Below are 19,122 nucleotides of genomic sequence, written 5' to 3' on the forward strand. Positions count from 1 at the left end.
ACTTTAATTGACCAGAAAAAAATATTTTATCTATTTCAGCAGTTTTAGACACACTGATGTAAGGTGCCATTTTAAAAGGAGTAAGGCTAGAAGCAGACAGACTAGTAGCAGACATATGTTGATTTTTTTTCTTACATAGGATTGTATGGGGATATAGGGTAACTACAGCCTGCGATATTTAACGATACTACAGCAAATGTCACTGAATAGGTAGAGTGATGTTGTTTTCACTATTTGGTCAACATATACAGTTAAATATCATCTCCTTAGCAAATAGCTCTCGAATTATGTGGTTTAGTGAGTATCAGAATGAAGAATAATGTTTTTACTAGATTCCAGTGATATTTATGTCAGAGGATATGGTAAGTAAGCATATTATGTATTGGTTTTGGGACTTAATAAATAATACTTACACAATTAAATTTGGTATGTGTATAGTGGCATAAGATCTAAAAAAAATAGTTTTTGCTTAGAATACACTATCCAAGACAATTCTCAGGGAACCTGCAAATATCCTAAAAATTCTAAAATAATACTTTATCATAATTCATTTGATTGATATGATTCTTTAAAAAAAATGTTAACATCAGTAAAGCAAACCTGATAAAATGCAAGTTAGAAGCTCATTGAGTTGTTACCTATATAGAATATGAATAAACCTTTCTGACTGACATAAAAACTTACTGTTGTTGTTGTTGGTTCTGAGGGTGTTGTCGGTAATGTAGTAACCCAAGGAATCACATGAATGATTACAGTAGCTGTTGTAGACAGTTGTAATGCTTTATTTCCACCAAATTCATCAGTGACTTCAAATAGTAGTTGAAAGACAGTAGGGTCTTTAATGCCCTCAAATACATTATACTGAAAATTTTGATTTGTCACTAAAAATGGATAATCTAAACCATTCCTTTGAAGAGCAAAGCGTTCTGGAGTGTTTCCTAAAAAGAGAACATGCTTTATTCTTATCAATACCAATAAATTTGATGGGATTAACATGAATGATTATTTTACTGGAAACTTTAGTTAAAATATAATGACATATTATCAAGTGGCATCTTTAGATTGTATATTTAGATATTTAAACTAATTCTTCCATTGGCTGCCATATTATATCAGTAGAGATGTCCCGAATAGTTCGCTGGCGAATAGTTTCTGGCAAAAATAGCTTGTTCGCGTTCGCCGCGACGGGCGAACATATGCGATGTTCGGTCCGCCCCCTATTCATCATCATTGAGTAAACTTTGACCCTGTACCTCACAGTCAGCAGACACATTCCAGCCAATCAGCAGCAGACCCTCCCTCCCACCTCCTGGACAGCATCCATTTTAGATTCATTCTGAAGCTGCATTCTTAGTGAGAGGAGGGACAGTGTAGCTGCTGCTGATTTAATAGGTAAATCGATAACTAGGCTAGTGTATTCAGTGTCCACTACAGTCCTAAAGGACTCACCTGATCTCTGCTGTAAGGACAGCACCCCAAAAAGCCCTTTTTAGGGCTAGGACATCAGTCTGCTTTTTTTTTTTTCCTGTGTAATCTAATTGCAGTTGCCTGCCTGCCAGCGTGTGTCAGGCTCACAGCGTATACTGTGCCCACTTGCCCAGGGCCTGCAAGGGCACAGTGTCACACCAGTGCAACTCATATCTGGTGTAACAGTAGTGTACATTAAAAAAAAAAATAGAAATTTGACTGTGAAATAATAGCAGTCAGTTTCCTTCACATGTGTGCGTTTCAGGGCCTGCCAGGGCACAGTGTCATACCAGTGCAACTCATATCTGGTGTAACAGTAGTGTACATTTTAAAGAAAAAAAAAAAACTTTTTTTGACTGTGAAATAATAGCAGTCAGTTTCCTTCACGCGTGTGCGTTTCAGGGCCTGCCAGGGCACAGTGTCACACCAGTGCAACTCATATCTGGTGTAACAGCAGTGTACATTTAAAAAACAACTAGAAATTTGTAGATATAACTTGAGCTACTCACCAGACACAAAAAAAAACAAAAAAGAGGTATTATTGTCCAGGAAATGTAACTTTTCGACATTGACGTTGTATTATCCCTATGCTGTATATTACTCGTACATTCCCTCTTTAACTTTCTGTACCCCATCCTGCATACCTCAATAAAAGAAAGATTGACAAAAAAAAAAACTAGAAATTTGACTGTGAAATAATAGCAGTCAGTTTCCTTCACACATGTGCGTTTCAGGGCCTGCCAGGGCACAGTGTCACACCAGTGCAACTCATATCTGGTGTAACAGTAGTGTACATTTAAAAAACAACTAGAAATTTGACTGTGAAATAATAGCAGTCATTTTCCTTCACACGTGTGCGTTTCAGGGCCTGCCAGGGCACAGTGTCACAACAGTGCAACTCATATCTGGTGTAACAGTAGTGTACATAAAAAAACAAACTAGAAATTTGACTGTGAAATAATAGCAGTCAGTTTCCTTCACACGTGTGCGTTTCAGGGCCTGCCAGGGCACAGTGTCAGACCAGTGCAACTCATTGTCAGGATCGGGACAGGGATCCAACACGCAGAGTACAAACAGTAGCCAGATACGTATACCGGACCTTAGAATGGCCGGACTAACGTAAGTAGTACAGTATAGAATGGTCAAAGACAAGCCGAGGTCGAGGGTAACAGAAGACAGGTAAGCGAGAGACAAGCCGAATCAAGGGTAACAGAGAAAGCAGAGTAAGGTAAACAAGCCGGGTCAAAACCAAAAGGGATAATAGAATACAAAAGCACTGAGTGACTAGAACAAGCTAGAACCACGACAGGGCAATGAGCTAATGAACGAAGCTCTGTTAAATACCCTGTTCAGAGCAGTAACCACGCCTCCGAGGCGTCCTGATTGGTCCTGCAGCAATTGAGTGACAGGTCGTTCCGGAGGAGTGTCCTGATGACAACTTCCTGACTAGATGCTGTAAAAGGCAGTCACTCCCTCGCGGCCGGCCTTGCATGACCGGATAGACCGTGGGGAAGGGAGCCATCAGGCCGTCTGGATGGAGGAAGAGCTAAGTCTCTACCTCTTTCGGAGGTAGAGACCGCAGGTACCCTGACACTCATATCTGGTGTAACAGTAGTGTACATAAAAAAAAAACTAGAAATTTGACTGTGAAATAATAGCAGTCAGTTTCCTTCACACGTGTGCGTTTCAGGGCCTGCCAGGGCACAGTGTCACACCAGTGCAACTCATATCTGGTGTAACAGTAGTGTACATTAAAAAAAAAAAAAAAAAAACCTAGAAATTTGACTGTGAAATAATAGCAGTCAGTTTCCTTCACACGTGTGCGTTTCAGGGCCTGCCAGGGCACAGTGTCACAACAGTGCAACTCATCTGGTGTAACAGTAGTGTACATTTAAAAAATATATATATTTTGAATGTAATAGATTGAATTGCAGTTAGTTGTCTGCAAGCGTGTGTGTAAGGCCTACAGCGTCTACTCTGCCAACTTCTGCCAGTGCACAGTGCCACTCATATGTGTTGTCACAGTAGCTTGCACGCATAGTACCACAAATTGAAAAAAAAATGACAGGCAGAGGCAGGCCACCCCGCAGGGGACGTCATGGTCATGGTGCTGTGATTCCCTTTGGCCCTAGAATAATGCCCAGTGTTCAGAGGCCATGTACCCTGAACTCGAAAAGTTCTGAGGACATAGTTGAGTGGCTAACACAGGACACCCAATCTTCTACAGCTTCCGCTCGGAACCTTGGCGCACCATCCTCCTCCAGCTTAGCTTCAGGCACCTCTCAAGTTACCACTCCCCCGCCTGCCGCCACCACCAACACTAGCACCACAGCCGCTTCACTTGATCTGTCAGAGGAGTTATTTACACATCAGTTGGAAGAAATGAGTGATGCCAAACCATTAATGCCAAAGGATGTAGATAACAGGGATATGTCTCAGTCAGGCAGCATTACACACATGGACGTACGGTGTGATGATGATGATGATGATGTTGTACCCGCTGCTGCTTCCTTTGCTGAGTTGTCAGATACAAGTGAAGCGGTTGATGATGACGATGCGTCCGTGGATGTCATGTGGGTGCCCGCTAGAAGAGAAGAAGAACAGGGGGAAGTTCAGATGGGGAGACAGAGAGGAGGAGGAGACGAGTTGGAAGCAGGGGGAGGTCGTCGCAAGGAGCTAGTAGCACAGTCAGACAGCATGCATCGGCACCCGGGGTCAGCCAGACAGCACGCCAATCAATGCATGCTGTTGCCACCACCAGAATGCCATCATTGCAGAGCTCAGCAGTGTGGAAATTTTTTTGTGTGTCTGCCTCTGAAAACAGTGATGCCATTTGCAACCTGTGCCAAAAGAAACTGAGTCGTGGGAAGTCCAACACCCACCTAGGTACAACTGCTTTGCGAAGGCACATGATCGCACATCGCAAACACCTATGGGATCAACACGAGTACAAGCAGCACACAAACTCAAAGTCGCCATCCTCCTCCTGGTCCAGCATCTTCAGCCACGTCAACCACTGCTGTCCTCCTTGCCCCCTCTCAACCATCCACCACTCCGTCTCTCGCCTTGAGAAGTTCCTGCTCATCTGCCCACAGTCAGGTGTCTGTCAAGGACATGTTTGAGTGTAAGAAGCCAATGTCACAAAGTCACCCTCTTGCCTGGCATCTGACAGCTGTCTTGTCTGAACTCTTAGCCCGCCAGCTTTTACCATACAAGCTGGTGGAGTCTGAGGCATTCCAAAAATTTGTAGCTATTGGGACACCGCAGTGGAAGGTACCCGGACGAAATTTCTTTGCACAAAAGGCAATCCCCAACCTGTACTCGATTGTGCAAAAGGAAGTAATGGCATGTCTGGCACATAGTGTTGGGGCAAGGGTCCGTCTGCCCACTGATACCTGGTCTGCAAAGCATGGTCAGGGCAGGTATATCACCTACACTGCGCATTAGGTAAACCTGCTGACGGCTGCCAAGCATGGAATGCGTGGCTCTGCAGAGGAGTTGGTGACGCCGCCACGACTTGCAGGCACCTCCTCTACTCCTCCTACTCCATCCTCTTCCATAATCTCCTCGGCTGAGTCCTCTTGTGCTGCTGCGTCTTGCTCCACATCAACGGCACTGCCCCAGCTTCCCAGGTACTATTCCACATCCCGGATACGGCAGTGTCACGCCGTCTTGGGGTTGACTTGCCTGAAAGCAGAGAGTCACACCGGACCAGCACTCCTGTCCGCCCTGAACGCACAGGTGGATCAGTGGCTGACTCCGCACCAACTGGAGATTGGCAAAGTGGTTTGTGACAACGGAAGAAATATGTTGGCGGCATTGAATTTGGGCAAGTTGACACATGTGCCGTGCATGGCACATGTGTGTAATCTGATTGTTTAACGCTTTGTGCATAAGTACTCAGGCTTAAAGGATGTCCTGATGCAGGCCAGTAAGGTGTGTGGCCATTTCAGGCATTCCTACACGGCCATGGTGCACTTTTCAGATATCCAGCGGCGAAACAACATGCCAGTGAGGCGCTTGATTTGCGACAGCCCGACACGTTGGAATTCAACACTCCTAATGTTCGACCGCCTGCTCCAACAAGAAAAAGCCGTTAACGACTATTTGTATGACCAGGGTGCTAGGACAGCCTCTGCGGTGCTGGGAATTTTTTTGCAACGTTACTGGACGCTCATGCGCAATGCCTGTAGGCTCATGTGTCCTTTTGAGGAGGTGACAAACCTAGTCAGTTGCACCAAAGGCACCATCAGCGACTGTGGCGAAACCAACCTCGCCACTGGGCCCTGGAGAGGCCTGTTTGCTAGCCTCCTACCTGCTGACTATGGCCCCTGGGTTATTTGGGGCATATTGTACTTTATATTGCTGCTGCTGGCCCTTTTAAAAGCATCGGTGGACATATTGGGACTTTTGGGACTACTGTCCCTTTAAGACTGTGCTACATATTCTAGTGTACTGCCTGTAATATTATATGTGTATTTGTGTGTTAAGCTTAACCTGGGATATGTATGCAGCATTCACCTGATTGTTCGGTAGAATCACTCCATTCATTATATTGAGTAAAACTACCGAACAACCAGACCACCCAGGACTAAGTGTGCCTCCAATTACAGTTTGCAACAATGTTGCAAACGGGTAATTGGCAATCAGTGTAATGTATTCTTTGTCCTCTGGGTGGCCGCCATTCGGGAAACAAACACGTGGCGGCGGCCATCTTAAAATACCGAACAGCGGTGTTTTTCCGTCGAGTGTCTGGAACTAAAATCGGACACTTGACTAGGCAAACACCGCTGAGACCTCCATACTTCCAGAAATTCGTATAAAAACTACCGAATGGCCCGCCGTTCGGTAGAAAGAACCCCTCAAACAAGGGAATTCATTCAAACCCTCTCCAGGCTCTATAACACAGGCAATTCGCCTGTTTTCATTCCCTTGTTTGTGACCGACCGCAGGGCCAAAATGCATGGAACTGTTTTCGGATACTTTACCCATGCGGTCGGTCAAATCTTTGGAACCCCATATCTCCCGAACCATTCATCCGAATGACTTGAATTTTGGATATGTTGTCCCCCTGAATAAGGGCTATCCAGCGATGCTGGATTTAAAGGTGTACCCCCGGGTTTTGGGGTACATCCAGAACTTTGCTGAAAAGGTGTACCGGATAATTGGGTTTAATGTCACACTAAGGGGAGGGGATGTGTGGGAGGTAACATCTATGTCATTGGTTCTTTTATGCCTCCCCCTGGGTGTGGCCTGTATGTGTGAGTTGGAAATAAAAGCCAGGCTGGATGAGCCAGTCCAGAGTTCCTGTTTTAACCTCAAAGTGATGTGTCGTCTCATTATTGGGGGAAGGATTTATTGTATGCTGTTCCAGTTGACTGCTAGGGGTACAAGCCTATTCATATGGTTCCTATTCAATGGTCTACAGCATTCATACGCTTGGGAGAATTTAAAGGTTTCTTGGATTCGGTGATTATGGTGTCTGCCAGAGTGCTTGGAGCCCTCAGGAAGCACTAGGAGCATCCATTAACGGAGGTACCAAGTCGGGGTGCCAGGCGATCCGTTACATTGGTGGCAAGCGGTGGGATGGCGTCCTAGTGCGAGGTAAAGCAGCTCAGAGACACTGTTTGGATTTACAAATTGAGGGCAACGCTAGCAGTCGTGCAGCGCCCCTGGGAGCAGACAAGTATGGAAGGTTCTGGCTCTGGAGATGATTGGCTGGCCGAGGTGAGGCAGCGAGTGGCCGAGTATGGGGATGATATACCCATGGAGACACGCCGGGTGATCTGGAACCAGGTCATGGCCGAGCGAAACACAAGGCTGGACCGAGAATTCCGGCTGGCGAAAGAGAGGAAGTATGCTCAGCAGCAGGAGCGTTACAGCAGCCGAGTAGAGGCTGCATCCGAGGTGGTTAGCCGTCTTTCCCTGAGGCGGCGGGAGGAACCCGAAGTGGGGGTCCTCATAGACTGGTCCTGTGAGGAACCACAACAGGCAGGTAGAGATGGGACCAAGGTCTCTCCACCGGGCCCACCGGGATGCTGGGCAGCTGGCCCAGATCCCCAGCAGCAGCCAGAGTTGCCAGGTGGGGAAGCAGGTGGCCCTTACTCACAAATGTTGAGGGGCCTCACGGATTGGTCCTGGGAAGACCCACAGATGGCAGGTGGAGATGGGACTGCCGTCTCTCTACCGGCCCTACAGGGATGCTGGGCAGTCGGCCCAGATCCCCAGCGGCAGTGTGCGTTACAGGGAGCTGAAGGTGCCGTTCTTGCTCCCCAGCGGCAGTCTACGGTTCAGGGAGAGGAGCCTGTTATCTCCTCTCCCCAGCGGCTGAAGGTGTGTAAGGGAGAGGAATTTTTTATTCCCTCTCCCCAGCGGCAGCGCAGCTCACAAAGGGGAGACAGTAAGCCCCTCACCAGCGCAGATGGGACCGTGGTCTCTGCGCCCTGCCTACAGGGAGTACAGAGGGTCAGCCCTATTCCCCAGCGGCTGAAAGTGTGTAAGGGAGAGGAGTTTGTTACCCCCTCTCCCCAGTGGCAGCTTAGCACACCAAGGGGAGACAGTAAGCCCCACACCAGTGCAGATGGGACCGTGGTCTCTGCGCCCGAGTTACAGGGGGCAGAGGTAGTGGGTCCTACCCCCCCAGCAGCAGCGTGATTTATTGGGAATTGGGAGCCCAGTCTCCACTCCCCAGCGGCAGTGTGATTTGTTGGGAATTGGGAGCCCAGTCTCCATTCCCCAGCGGCAGGCTGAGTTACAGGGGGCAGAGGTAGTTGGTCCTACCCCCCAGCAGCAGAGTGATATGCCGGGAAGGCAGTGTGAAGTGCAGGGAGAGGAGAGCAGCGTCCTCCCTCCCCAGCGGAAGGCTGAGTTACAGGGGGCAGATGTAGTTGGTCCTACCCCCCAGCAGCAGCGTGATTTTTTGGGAATAGAGAGCCCAGTCTCTATTCCCCAGCAGCAGGACACTGAATTGGGAGGAGAGACAGTCGGTCTCCCTCCACAAAGACTGAAAGTAGGCATGGGAGAGGAGATTGTTACCTCCTCTCCCCAGCGGCAGATCATCAATGGGCAGAGTGTTCTAATGGGAGAGGAGATTGTTACCACCTCTCCCCAGCGGCAGCTTAATGTACCAGGGGGAGACTGTAAGCCCCACACCTGTGCAGATGGGACCGTGGTCTCTGCACTTCCAGCACAGGGGGTAGGGACGGTCGGTCCTGCCCCCCCACAACAGGGCTGTTTAGCCAAAGGGGAGACAGTCTGTCTCCAGCAGCAGAGCTGCGCAGCTAAAGGGGAGACAGTCGGTCTCCAGCAACCAGGCTCCAACCAGACTACTCCCGTAGTAGTGCTGGCACCAGGGCAGAGTACCGCTGGTCTCTGCCCACTCAGCAACCCACCAAAACAGCCTACCAGTCCCCCACACAGCCGGGGTGAGGCACCTGGACCTGGACAAGTTTTTCCATTACTCAGGTGTAGTAACCATTCATTGTGGGTGGACTGTACTGCTGTTTCTGTTTTGTGGGTGGGCTGCTGGACTAACAAGGGCACTGACCGGCAAGAGGTCAGGTACCCTGTTAGTATGTTTGGAAAAGGGGAGAAATGTGGCGAAACCAACCTCGCCACTGGGCCCTGGAGAGGCCTGTTTGCTAGCCTCCTACCTGCTGACTATGGCCCCTGGGTTATTTGGGGCATATTGTACTTTATATTGCTGCTGCTGGCCCTTTTAAAAGCATCGGTGGACATATTGGGACTTTTGGGACTACTGTCCCTTTAAGACTGTGCTACATATTCTAGTGTACTGCCTGTAATATTATATGTGTATTTGTGTGTTAAGCTTAACCTGGGATATGTATGCAGCATTCACCTGATTGTTCGGTAGAATCACTCCATTCATTATATTGAGTGAAACTACCGAACAACCAGACCACCCAGGACTAAGTGTGCCTCCAATTACAGTTTGCAACAATGTTGCAAACGGGTAATTGGCAATCAGTGTAATGTATTCTTTGTCCTCTGGGTGGCCGCCATTCGGGAAACAAACACGTGGCGGCGGCCATCTTAAACTACCGAACAGCGGTGTTTTTCCGTCGAGTGTCTGGAACTAAAATCGGACACTTGACTAGGCAAACACCGCTGAGACCTCCATACTTCCAGAAATTCGTATAAAAACTACCGAATGGCCCGCCGTTTGGTAGAAAGAACCCCTCAAACAAGGGAATTAATTCAAACCCTCTCCAGGCTCTATAACACAGGCAATTCGCCTGTTTTCATTCCCTTGTTTGTGACCGACCGCAGGGCCAAAATGCATGGAACTGTTTTCGGATACTTTACCCATGCGGTCGGTCAAATCTTTGGAACCCCATATCTCCCGAACCATTCATCCGAATGACTTGAATTTTGGATATGTTGTCCCCCTGAATAAGGGCTATCCAGCGATGCTGGATTTAAAGGTGTACCCCCGGGTTTTGGGGTACATCCAGAACTTGGCTGAAAAGGTGTACCGGATAATTGGGTTTAATGTCACACTAAGGGGAGGGGATGTGTGGGAGGTAACATCTATGTCATTGGTTCTTTTATGCCTCCCCCTGGGTGTGGCCTGTATGTGTGAGTTGGAAATAAAAGCCAGGCTGGATGAGCCAGTCCAGAGTTCCTGTTTTAACCTCAAAGTGATGTGTCGTCTCATTATTGGGGGAAGGATTTATTGTATGCTGTTCCAGTTGACTGCTAGGGGTACAAGCCTATTCGTATGGTTCCTATTCAATGGTCTACAGCATTCATACGCTTGGGAGAATTTAAAGGTTTCTTGGATTCGGTGATTATGGTGTCTGCCAGAGTGCTTGGAGCCCTCAGGAAGCACTAGGAGCATCCATTAACGGAGGTACCAAGTCGGGGTGCCAGGCAATCCGTTACAGCGACATCATACCATTTGTTTTCTTTCTGGAGCGTGCCCTGCGAAGAGTGCTGGATCAGGCCATAGATGAGCGTGAAGAGGAAGAGGAAGAGTTGTGGTCACCATCACCACCAGAAACAGCCTTGTCAGCTTCGCTTGCTGGACCTGCGGCAACGCTGGAAGAGGATTGTGAGGAAGAGGAGTCAGAGGAGGAATGTGGCTTTGAGGAGGAGGAGGAAGACCAACCACAACAGGCATCCCAGGGTGCTCGTTGTCACCTATCTGGTACCCGTGGTGTTGTACGTGGCTGGGGGGAAGAACATACCTTCAGTGAGATCACGGAGTACGAGGAATGGGACATGAGTAGGTCAGCATCCAACCTTGTGCAAATGGGGTTTTTCATGCTGTCGTGCCTGTTGAGAGACCCTCGTATAAAAAGGCTGAAGGAGAACGACCTTTACTGGGTGTCCACGCTACTAGACCCCTGGTAGAAGCAGAAAGTGCCTGAAATGTTAACGACTTACGGAAAGGATGCAGCAGTTCCAAAATAAATTAAAAAGTATGCTTTACACAGCAAATAAGGGTGATGTCAAAGCACAACGGGAATCTAACAGGGGAAGAGGTGAAAGCAATCCTCCTCCTCCCACGACCACGCCGGCAAGGACAGGACGCTTTACAGACGTGTTGTTGATGGAGGACATGCGGAGCTTTTTAAGTCCTACGCATCGCCACAGCCCTTCGGAGTCCACCCTCAGAGAGCGACTCGACCGACAGGTAGCAGACTACCTTGCCTTAACTGCAGATATCGACACTCTGAGGAGCGATGAACCCCTTGACTACTGAGTGTGCAGGCTTGACCTGTGGCCTGAGCTATCCCAATTTGCGATAGAACTTCTGGCCTGCCCCGCTTCAAGTGTTCTGTCAGAAAGGACCTTCAGTGCAGCAGGAGGTATTGTCACTGAGAAGAGAAGTCGCCTAGGTCAAAAAAGTCTAGATTACCTCACCTTTATTAAGATGAATGAGGGATGGATCCCGAAGGGACTGACAGTGGGCGATACATTCGACTAAAAAAGGCCTCATCAGGCCTTTTTTAGTCAAATGTATTGCCCACTGTCAGTCCCTTCAGGATCCATCCCTCATTCATCTTAATAAAGGTGAGGTAATCTAGACTTTTTTGAGGAGGAGGAGTAGAGGAGATGGCAGCAGGCCTGCCTGCAAGTCGTGGCGGTGTCACCAACTCCTCTGCAGAGCCACGCATTCCATGCTTGGCAGCCGTCAGCAGGTTTACCCAATGCGCAGTGTAGGTGATATACCTGCCCTGACCATGCTTTGCAGACCAGGTATCAGTGGTCAGATGGACCCTTGCCCCAACACTGTGTGCCAGACATGCCATTACTTCCTTTTGCACAATTGAGTACACGTTGGGGATTGCCTTTTGTGCAAAGAAATTTCGGCCGGGTACCTTCCACTGCGGTGTCCCAATAGCTACAAATGTTTTGAACGCCTCAGACTCCACCAGCTTGTATGGTAAAAGTTGGCGGGCTAAGAGTTCAGTCAAGCCAGCTGTCAGACGCCGGGCAAGGGGGTGACTTTGTGACATTGGCTTCTTATGCTCAAACATGTCCTTGACAGACTCCTGACTGTGGGCAGATGAGCAGGAACTGCTCAATGCGAGAGACGGAGTGGCGGATGGTTGAGAGGGGGCAAGGAGGACAGCAGTGGTTGACGTGGCTGAAGATGCTGGACAAGGAGGAGGATGGCGGCTTTGAGTTTGTGTGCTACTTGTACTCATGTGTTGATCCCATAGGCGTTCGTGATGTGCGATCATGTGCCTTCGCAAAGCAGTTGTACCTAGGTGGGTGTTGGACTTCCCACGACTCAGTTTCTTTTGGCACAGGTTGCAAATGGCATCACCGTTGTCAGAGGCAGACACACAAAAAAAATGCCACACTGCTGAGCTCTGCAATGACGGCATTCTGGTGGTGGCAACAGCATGCGTTGATTGGCGTGCTGTCTGGCTGACCCCGGGTGCCGATGCATGCTGTCTGACTGTGCCACTAGCTCATTGCGACGACCTCCCCCTGCTTCCAACTCGTCTCCTCCTCCTCTCTGTCTCCCCATCTGAACTTTCTCCCTGTTCTTCTTCTCTTCTAGCGGGCACCAACGTGACATGCACGGACGCATCGTCATCATCAACCGCTTCACTTGTATCTGACAACTCAGCAAAGGAAGCAGCAGCGGGTACAACATCATGGTCATCACACCGCACGTCCATGTGTGTAATGCTGCCTGACTGAGACATATCCCTGTTATCTACATCCTCTGGCAATAATGATTGTGCATCACTCATTTCTACCAACTGATGTGTAAATAACTTCTCTGACATACCAAGTGAAGCAGCTGTGGTGCTAGTGTTGGTGGTGGCGGCAGGCGGGCGAGTGGTAACTTGAGAGGTTCCCAAAGCTAAGCTGGAGGAGGATGGTGCATCAAGGTTCCGAGCGGAAGCTGTAGAAGATTAAGTGTCCTGTGTTAGCCAGTCAACTATGTCCTCAGAACTTTTCAAGTTCAGGGTACGTGGCCTCTGAACACTGGGCATTAGTCTAAGGCCAATGGGAATCACAGCACCATGACCATGACGGCCCCTGCGGGGTGGCCTGCCTCTGCCTGTCATTTTTTTTTCGATTAGTGGTACTATGCGTGCAAGCTACTGTGACAACAGATATGGCACTGTGCACTGGCAGAAGTTGACAGAGTAGACGCTGTAGGCCTGACACACACGCTTGCAGACAACTAACTGCTATTCAATCTATTACAGTCAAAATTGTATTTTTTTTTAAATGTACACTACTGTTACACCAGATATGAGTTGCATTAGAAAAGTTTTTTTTTTTTAAGTGCAAGCTATTGTGACACCAGATACACACAGTATATGCTGTGAGCCTGACACACACGCTTGCAGACAACTAACTGCTATTCAATCTATTACAATTTTTTTTTTTTTTAAATGTACACTACTGTTACACCAGATATGTGTGACACTGTGCCCTGGCAGGCCCTGAAACGCACACGTGTGAAGGAAACTGACTGCTATTATTTCACAGTCAAATTTCTATTTTTTTTTTAATGGACACTACTGTTACACCAGATATGAGTTGCGCTGCTGTGACACTGTGCCCTGGCAGGCCCTGAAACGCACACGTGTGAAGGAAACTGACTGCTATTATATTACAGTCAAAAAAGTGTTATTTTTTTTTAAATGCAAGCTATTGTGACACCAGTGAGTGAGTGGTGGCACTGGGCAGGCCCTGAAACACACACGTGTGAAGGAAACTGACTGCTATTATATTACAGTCAAAAAAGTGTTTGTTTTTTTAAATGCAAGCTATTGTGACACCAGATATGAGTGGTGGCACTGGGCAAGTGGGCACAGTATACGCTGTGAGCCTGACACACACGCTGGCAGACAACTAACTGCTATTCAATCTATTACAGTCAAAATTCTATTTTTTTTTAATGTACACTACTGTTACACCAGATATGAGTTGCACTGGTGTGACACTGTGCCCTGGCAGGCCCTGAAGTGCCCACGTGTGAAGGAAACTGACTGCTATTATATTACAGTCCAGAAAGTTTTTTTTTTGTTAAATGCAAGCTATTGTGACACCAGATAAACACAGTATACTCTGTGAGCCTGACACACACACTTGCAGACAACTAACTGCTATTCAATCTATTACATTCAAAAAAGTGTTGTTGTTTTTAAATGCAAGCTATTGTGACACCAGTGAGTGAGTGGTCGCACTTGGCAGGCCCTGAAACGCACATGTGTGAAGGAAACTGACTGCTATTATATTACAGACAAGTGTTGTTTTTGTTTAAATGCAAGCTATTGTGACACCTGTGTGTGAGTGGTGGCACTGGGCAGGCCCTGACATGCACACGTGTGAAGGTAACTGACTGCTATTATATTACAGTCAAAAAAGTGTTGTTTTTTTAAATGCAAGCTATTGTGACACCAGTGAGTGAGTGGTGGCACTGGGCAGGCCCTGAAACGCACATGTGTGAAGGAAACTGACTGCTATTATATTACAGTCAAGTGTTGTTTTTGTTTAAATGCAAGCTATTGTGACACCTGTGAGTGAGTGGTGGCACTGGGCAGGCCCTAAAATGCACACGTGTGAAGGAAACTGACTGCTGTTATATTACAGTCAAAAAAGTATTGTTTTTTTTAAATGCAAGCTATTGTGACACCAGTGAGTGAGTGGTGGCACAGGGCAGGCCCTGAAACGCACACGTGTGAAGGAAACTGACTGCTATTATATTACAGTCAAAAAAGTGTTGTTTTTTTAAATGCAAGCTATTGTGACACCAGATATGAGTGATGGCACTGGGCAAGTGGGCACAGTATATGCTGTGAGCCTGACACACACGCTGGCAGACAACTAACTGCTATTCAATCTATTACAGTTAAAAAAAAATTTTTTTTTAAATGTACACTACTGTTACACCAGATATGAGTTGCACTGGTGTGACACTGTGCCCTGGCAGGCCCTGAAATGCACACGTGTGAAGGAAACTGACTGCTATTATATTACAGTCCAAAAAGTTTTTTTTTGTTAAATGCAAGCTATTGTGACACCAGATAAACACAGTATACGCTGTGAGCCTGACACACATGCTGGCAGACAACTAACTGCTATTCAATCTATTACAGTTACATTTTTTTTTTTTAAATGTACACTACTGAACACCAGATATGAGTTGCACTGGTGTGACACTGTGCCCTGGCAGGCCCTGAAACGCACACGTGTGAAGGAAACTGACTGCTATTATTTTACAGTCAAAAAAGTGTTGTTTGTTTTTAAATGCAAGCTATTGTGACACCAGTGAGTGAGTGGTGGCACTGGGCAAGTGGGCACAGTATACGCTGTGAGCCTGACACACACGCTGGCAGGCAGGCAACTGCAATTAGATTACACAGGAAAAAAAAAAGCAGACTGATGTTCTAGCCCTAAAAATGGCTTTTTGGGGTGCTGTCCTTACAGCAGAGATCAGCTGAGTCCTTCAGGACTGTAGTGGACACTGAATACACTAGCCTAGCTATCAATTTCCCTATTAAATAAGCAGCAGCTACACTGTCCCTCCTTTCACTAAGAATGCAGCTTCAGAATGAATCCAGAATGGATGCTGTCCAGGAGGTGGGAGGGTCTGGGAGGGAGGGTCTGCTGCTGATTGGCTGGAATGTGCCTGATGACTGTGAGGTACAGGGTCAAAGTTTCCTCAAGGATGACAAATAGGGGGTGGACCGAACATCGCATATGTTTGCCCGCCGTGGCGAACGCGAACAAGCTATGTTCGCCAGAAACTATTCACCAGCGAACCGTTTGGGACATCACTAGCCACAGTCCAGGTGTTAGTCCCCTTGAAACAACTTTTCCATCACTATTGTGGCCAGAAAGAGTTCCTGTGGGTTTTAAAATTCGCCTGCCTATTGAAGTCTATGGCGGTTCGCCCGGTTCGCCCGTTCGCGAACATTTGCGGAAATTCGCGTTCGCTGCTCGCGAACGGAAAATTTTATGTTCGCGACATCTCTATAATATCAGTGTAACTGTTCTCTATAAGCACTAGCATGACATAGATTCTAGGAAAAGAAAACATTTGGTGCAGATGATAAATCAGTTTAAAAAAATATATCCCACATTTTTTTCAGAGCCTGTGTGAAATGCAAAAGTTTCAGATCCTGAATTAAATAATGCTATGTTCTTAATTTTAGTTTTACCAGATTGACAGGGTTATCCACATATCATTTATACATGCTGCACCATGTAAAAGTACTCTATCATATTAAAGGACCACTCTAGGCACCCAGACCACTTCAGCTTAATGAGGTGGTCTGGGTACCAGGTCCCTCTAGGATTAACCCTTTTTTTTATAAACATAGCAGTTTCAGAGAAATTGCTATGTTTATACTGAGGGTTAATCCAGCCTCCAAAACCTCTAGTGGCTGTCTCATTGACAGCCGCTAGAGGCGCTTGCGTGCTTCTCACTGTGAAAATCACAGTGAGAGCACGCAAGCGTCCATAGGAAAGCATTGTAAATGCTTTCCTATGCGACCGGCTGAATGCGAGCGCGGCGGAGCTTCGCATGCGCATTCAGCCGATGACGTCGCAAGGAAAAAGGAGAGGAGGAGGAAAGCTCCCCGCCCGGCGCTGGAGAAAGAGGTAAGTTTAACCCCTTCCTCCCCCCAGAGCCCGGCGGGAGTGGGTCCCTGAGGGTGGGGGCACCCTCAGGGCACTATAGTGCCAGGAAAATGAGTATGTTTTCCTGGCACTATAGTGGTCCTTTAATTAGCCAAGGTGTAAATCTACAGCATATAAATGCAATCGTTTGTAGAGTAGCACTTTCCATGTACCTTCCTATAGCATAGTGAAGAATTCTCTACAACACAGCCCAACCATTGCATGATATAAAACTTGGTCATATTTATCACATATTAATCTGATTGACACAAGTGATGACAAATAGAAATATTATACCTGATATAATGGAATAACTAAGCTGGTCAGCAGAGGAATCCTTGTCAAAGCACTGCAACTGAATGACAGGCAATTTTGTTGTTGAATAGATAATGTTCTCGTAGTATGCAGGAACACAAACTGGTGCCTCATCATTCACATTCTGCCAAACAAATATTATGATTATCAAATGAAACATTTTACGGAGAGTGTATTTGTTTGCCTGTCATTGTAGATCAACGTTAAGAGAATCTGTGTGCAAACAGAAAACACTCTAGTTATGTTGACTTTGAAACTTGATATGTTCTGAATAATGTCCATTATCCACATAACCGTGTGCTCATCTTCTAATCATATTGATGGTAATGTGCATCATTATATTATAGAACCAATGTGTATCAGATGATTTTTATTTTCTGTGTAGCACATCTTACACATAAATCATATGCGTTCATATTGACTACACTTTATCTTTTCTTTTTCTTAAACAGAAATAAGCTTGAGAGGCAAGAACAAATCTAACAAGACTGCAAAGACACATAGCTGTCAGCAGCAAAAATGTGCTCTGATTTTGAATGTGTCAAAGGGCTCAATTTCCAGTCTTCATGGACAAAAAAAATGACCTGGACAGACAAGCAACAAACAACTCCACATCAGCAAGGGTCAAGAAAAGGAAGAAGACAAATATCAAGAAGCACTGAGGGAAAAGAAGAATTTTTATTAAGTCCATGTTTAGTTCATACTTGGATCACTAGAGTGGCTGAATGAAACCTATTATTTTTTTTTTTTTTAGAATTTTAGCATCAATATATTCTGCAGCACCTTACAAAAGAAAAAGTAGATATTTTGAGATGAGGACAGCCCTGCTTAAAAAACAATCTATGAGCGTTTGAGGTAGACTGATATATGTGTTGTGTTTTTAGAACATTTTTAGAATCTTGTATCAATCTGAACTGTTTAAAAATTTTTTTTTAGAATTCTATATATATTTCTTTTATTTTTATAGTAATAGATTTGTCATATTTATCTTTACTGCTTTATAAACACTCTGTATGTTATTTGTTTTGCATTTATTTCATATAAAAATATAATCAAAAATTAAATGCTATATATTTTCTCAATTAAAAGCCATAATTTAACTAAGGGACTTGAAACATGGACATGCTAAATTATAAGTAAACAGCAACATACATATATTATTTTCTTTATGTAATATTTATTTTACTTTGATTGATTTGTCTTTCTTTCGTCAGAATAGCAAAGACCATTACTAACTTCACTAACTGATGTTTACAGGAATTGATAAAAAAAAAAAAAAATAATTAAAAACATAAATATCATTTAGTATATTATTTTGTTTTTAAATCTTGGTTATAATAGTGATATCAGCTGAGCCAGAATTATCCTCCTTGCTGCCCCAAGGTCAGTATATTCAATGTACCCACTGATATACATAGAGACACACACACACAGAAAGCTTGGAGATTTCTATTGGATGTATTTATACAACTAGTTGGTCTATGGTGACTGGGGGTAACAGGGACTATACAGGGGTGACAAGGGCTATAGTTGGGTGACAGGGACTATACTGTGGTGACAGGGGCTTTTTTCTCCATCCTTCAGGCTTACTCTGTACTAGGGAGGGGGGAATACAGATCTTTGGTTTCCCACCCTCGATTCAAGATGCCGACCAGGAAAATCTCTCTTATTGGCTTTAGCCACACTGCAGGAGAATGGACAGGCTAGTGATGAAGATCTTTGATCTCCACACTGGCCATGCTGTCTGTCTCCCTCCTGCTGGCCTGAGGCCCTGGTCTCAAGGGCCATATGGCAAACTTGGCCCTGGATATAAATAGTTAAATATTTGAAGTAAACTATAGTTAACAATACTGCTAAGGAAATTATTATACACAAAGCTCTACTGCAAACCACAAACATAGCTAAACATAGCAAACCTTTGCACATACAGACTTCAGCAACCATGCCCACTTCAATTCACTAAAGTTTCATGGTGCTTGGAGTGACCTTCTAAATAAAAAATATTGCAGTAAGACTTTTTTTCTCCCATGGTAGAAAGAGCATAAGATCCACCAATATTGGGGTAGTTTTACAAAGATGGATTAGCACGGTATTTCCATATGATATAACCAATTCCCCATATCTTTATTGTTAAGTAGCCTGTTAGGAATAGAAACTGTACATGTTTGTGCTGTCCCTTTAATATGCATTTAGCACTAATCAATTAGCTGTGCCTGT

The 19,122-nt window shown here is 45.8% G+C and overlaps 1 protein-coding gene across 1 annotated transcript in view; it reads right to left on the reverse strand.

The window, feature by feature from the left end:
* The window catches only part of LOC134601724 (cadherin-related family member 4-like), a 94,301-nt gene that overhangs the window by 35,193 nt on the left and 39,986 nt on the right, over positions 1 to 19,122 (reverse strand). The window contains exons 10-11 of the mRNA XM_063446229.1: positions 16,888 to 17,029; positions 685 to 938 (exon numbers count right to left, since the gene is read on the reverse strand). Coding sequence (XP_063302299.1) covers positions 685 to 938; positions 16,888 to 17,029 — 396 coding nt within the window. The remainder of the gene's footprint in view (positions 1 to 684; positions 939 to 16,887; positions 17,030 to 19,122) is intronic.

The sequence above is a fragment of the Pelobates fuscus genome, chromosome 3 (assembly GCF_036172605.1).
Source record: "Pelobates fuscus isolate aPelFus1 chromosome 3, aPelFus1.pri, whole genome shotgun sequence".
NCBI lineage: Eukaryota > Metazoa > Chordata > Amphibia > Anura > Pelobatidae > Pelobates > Pelobates fuscus.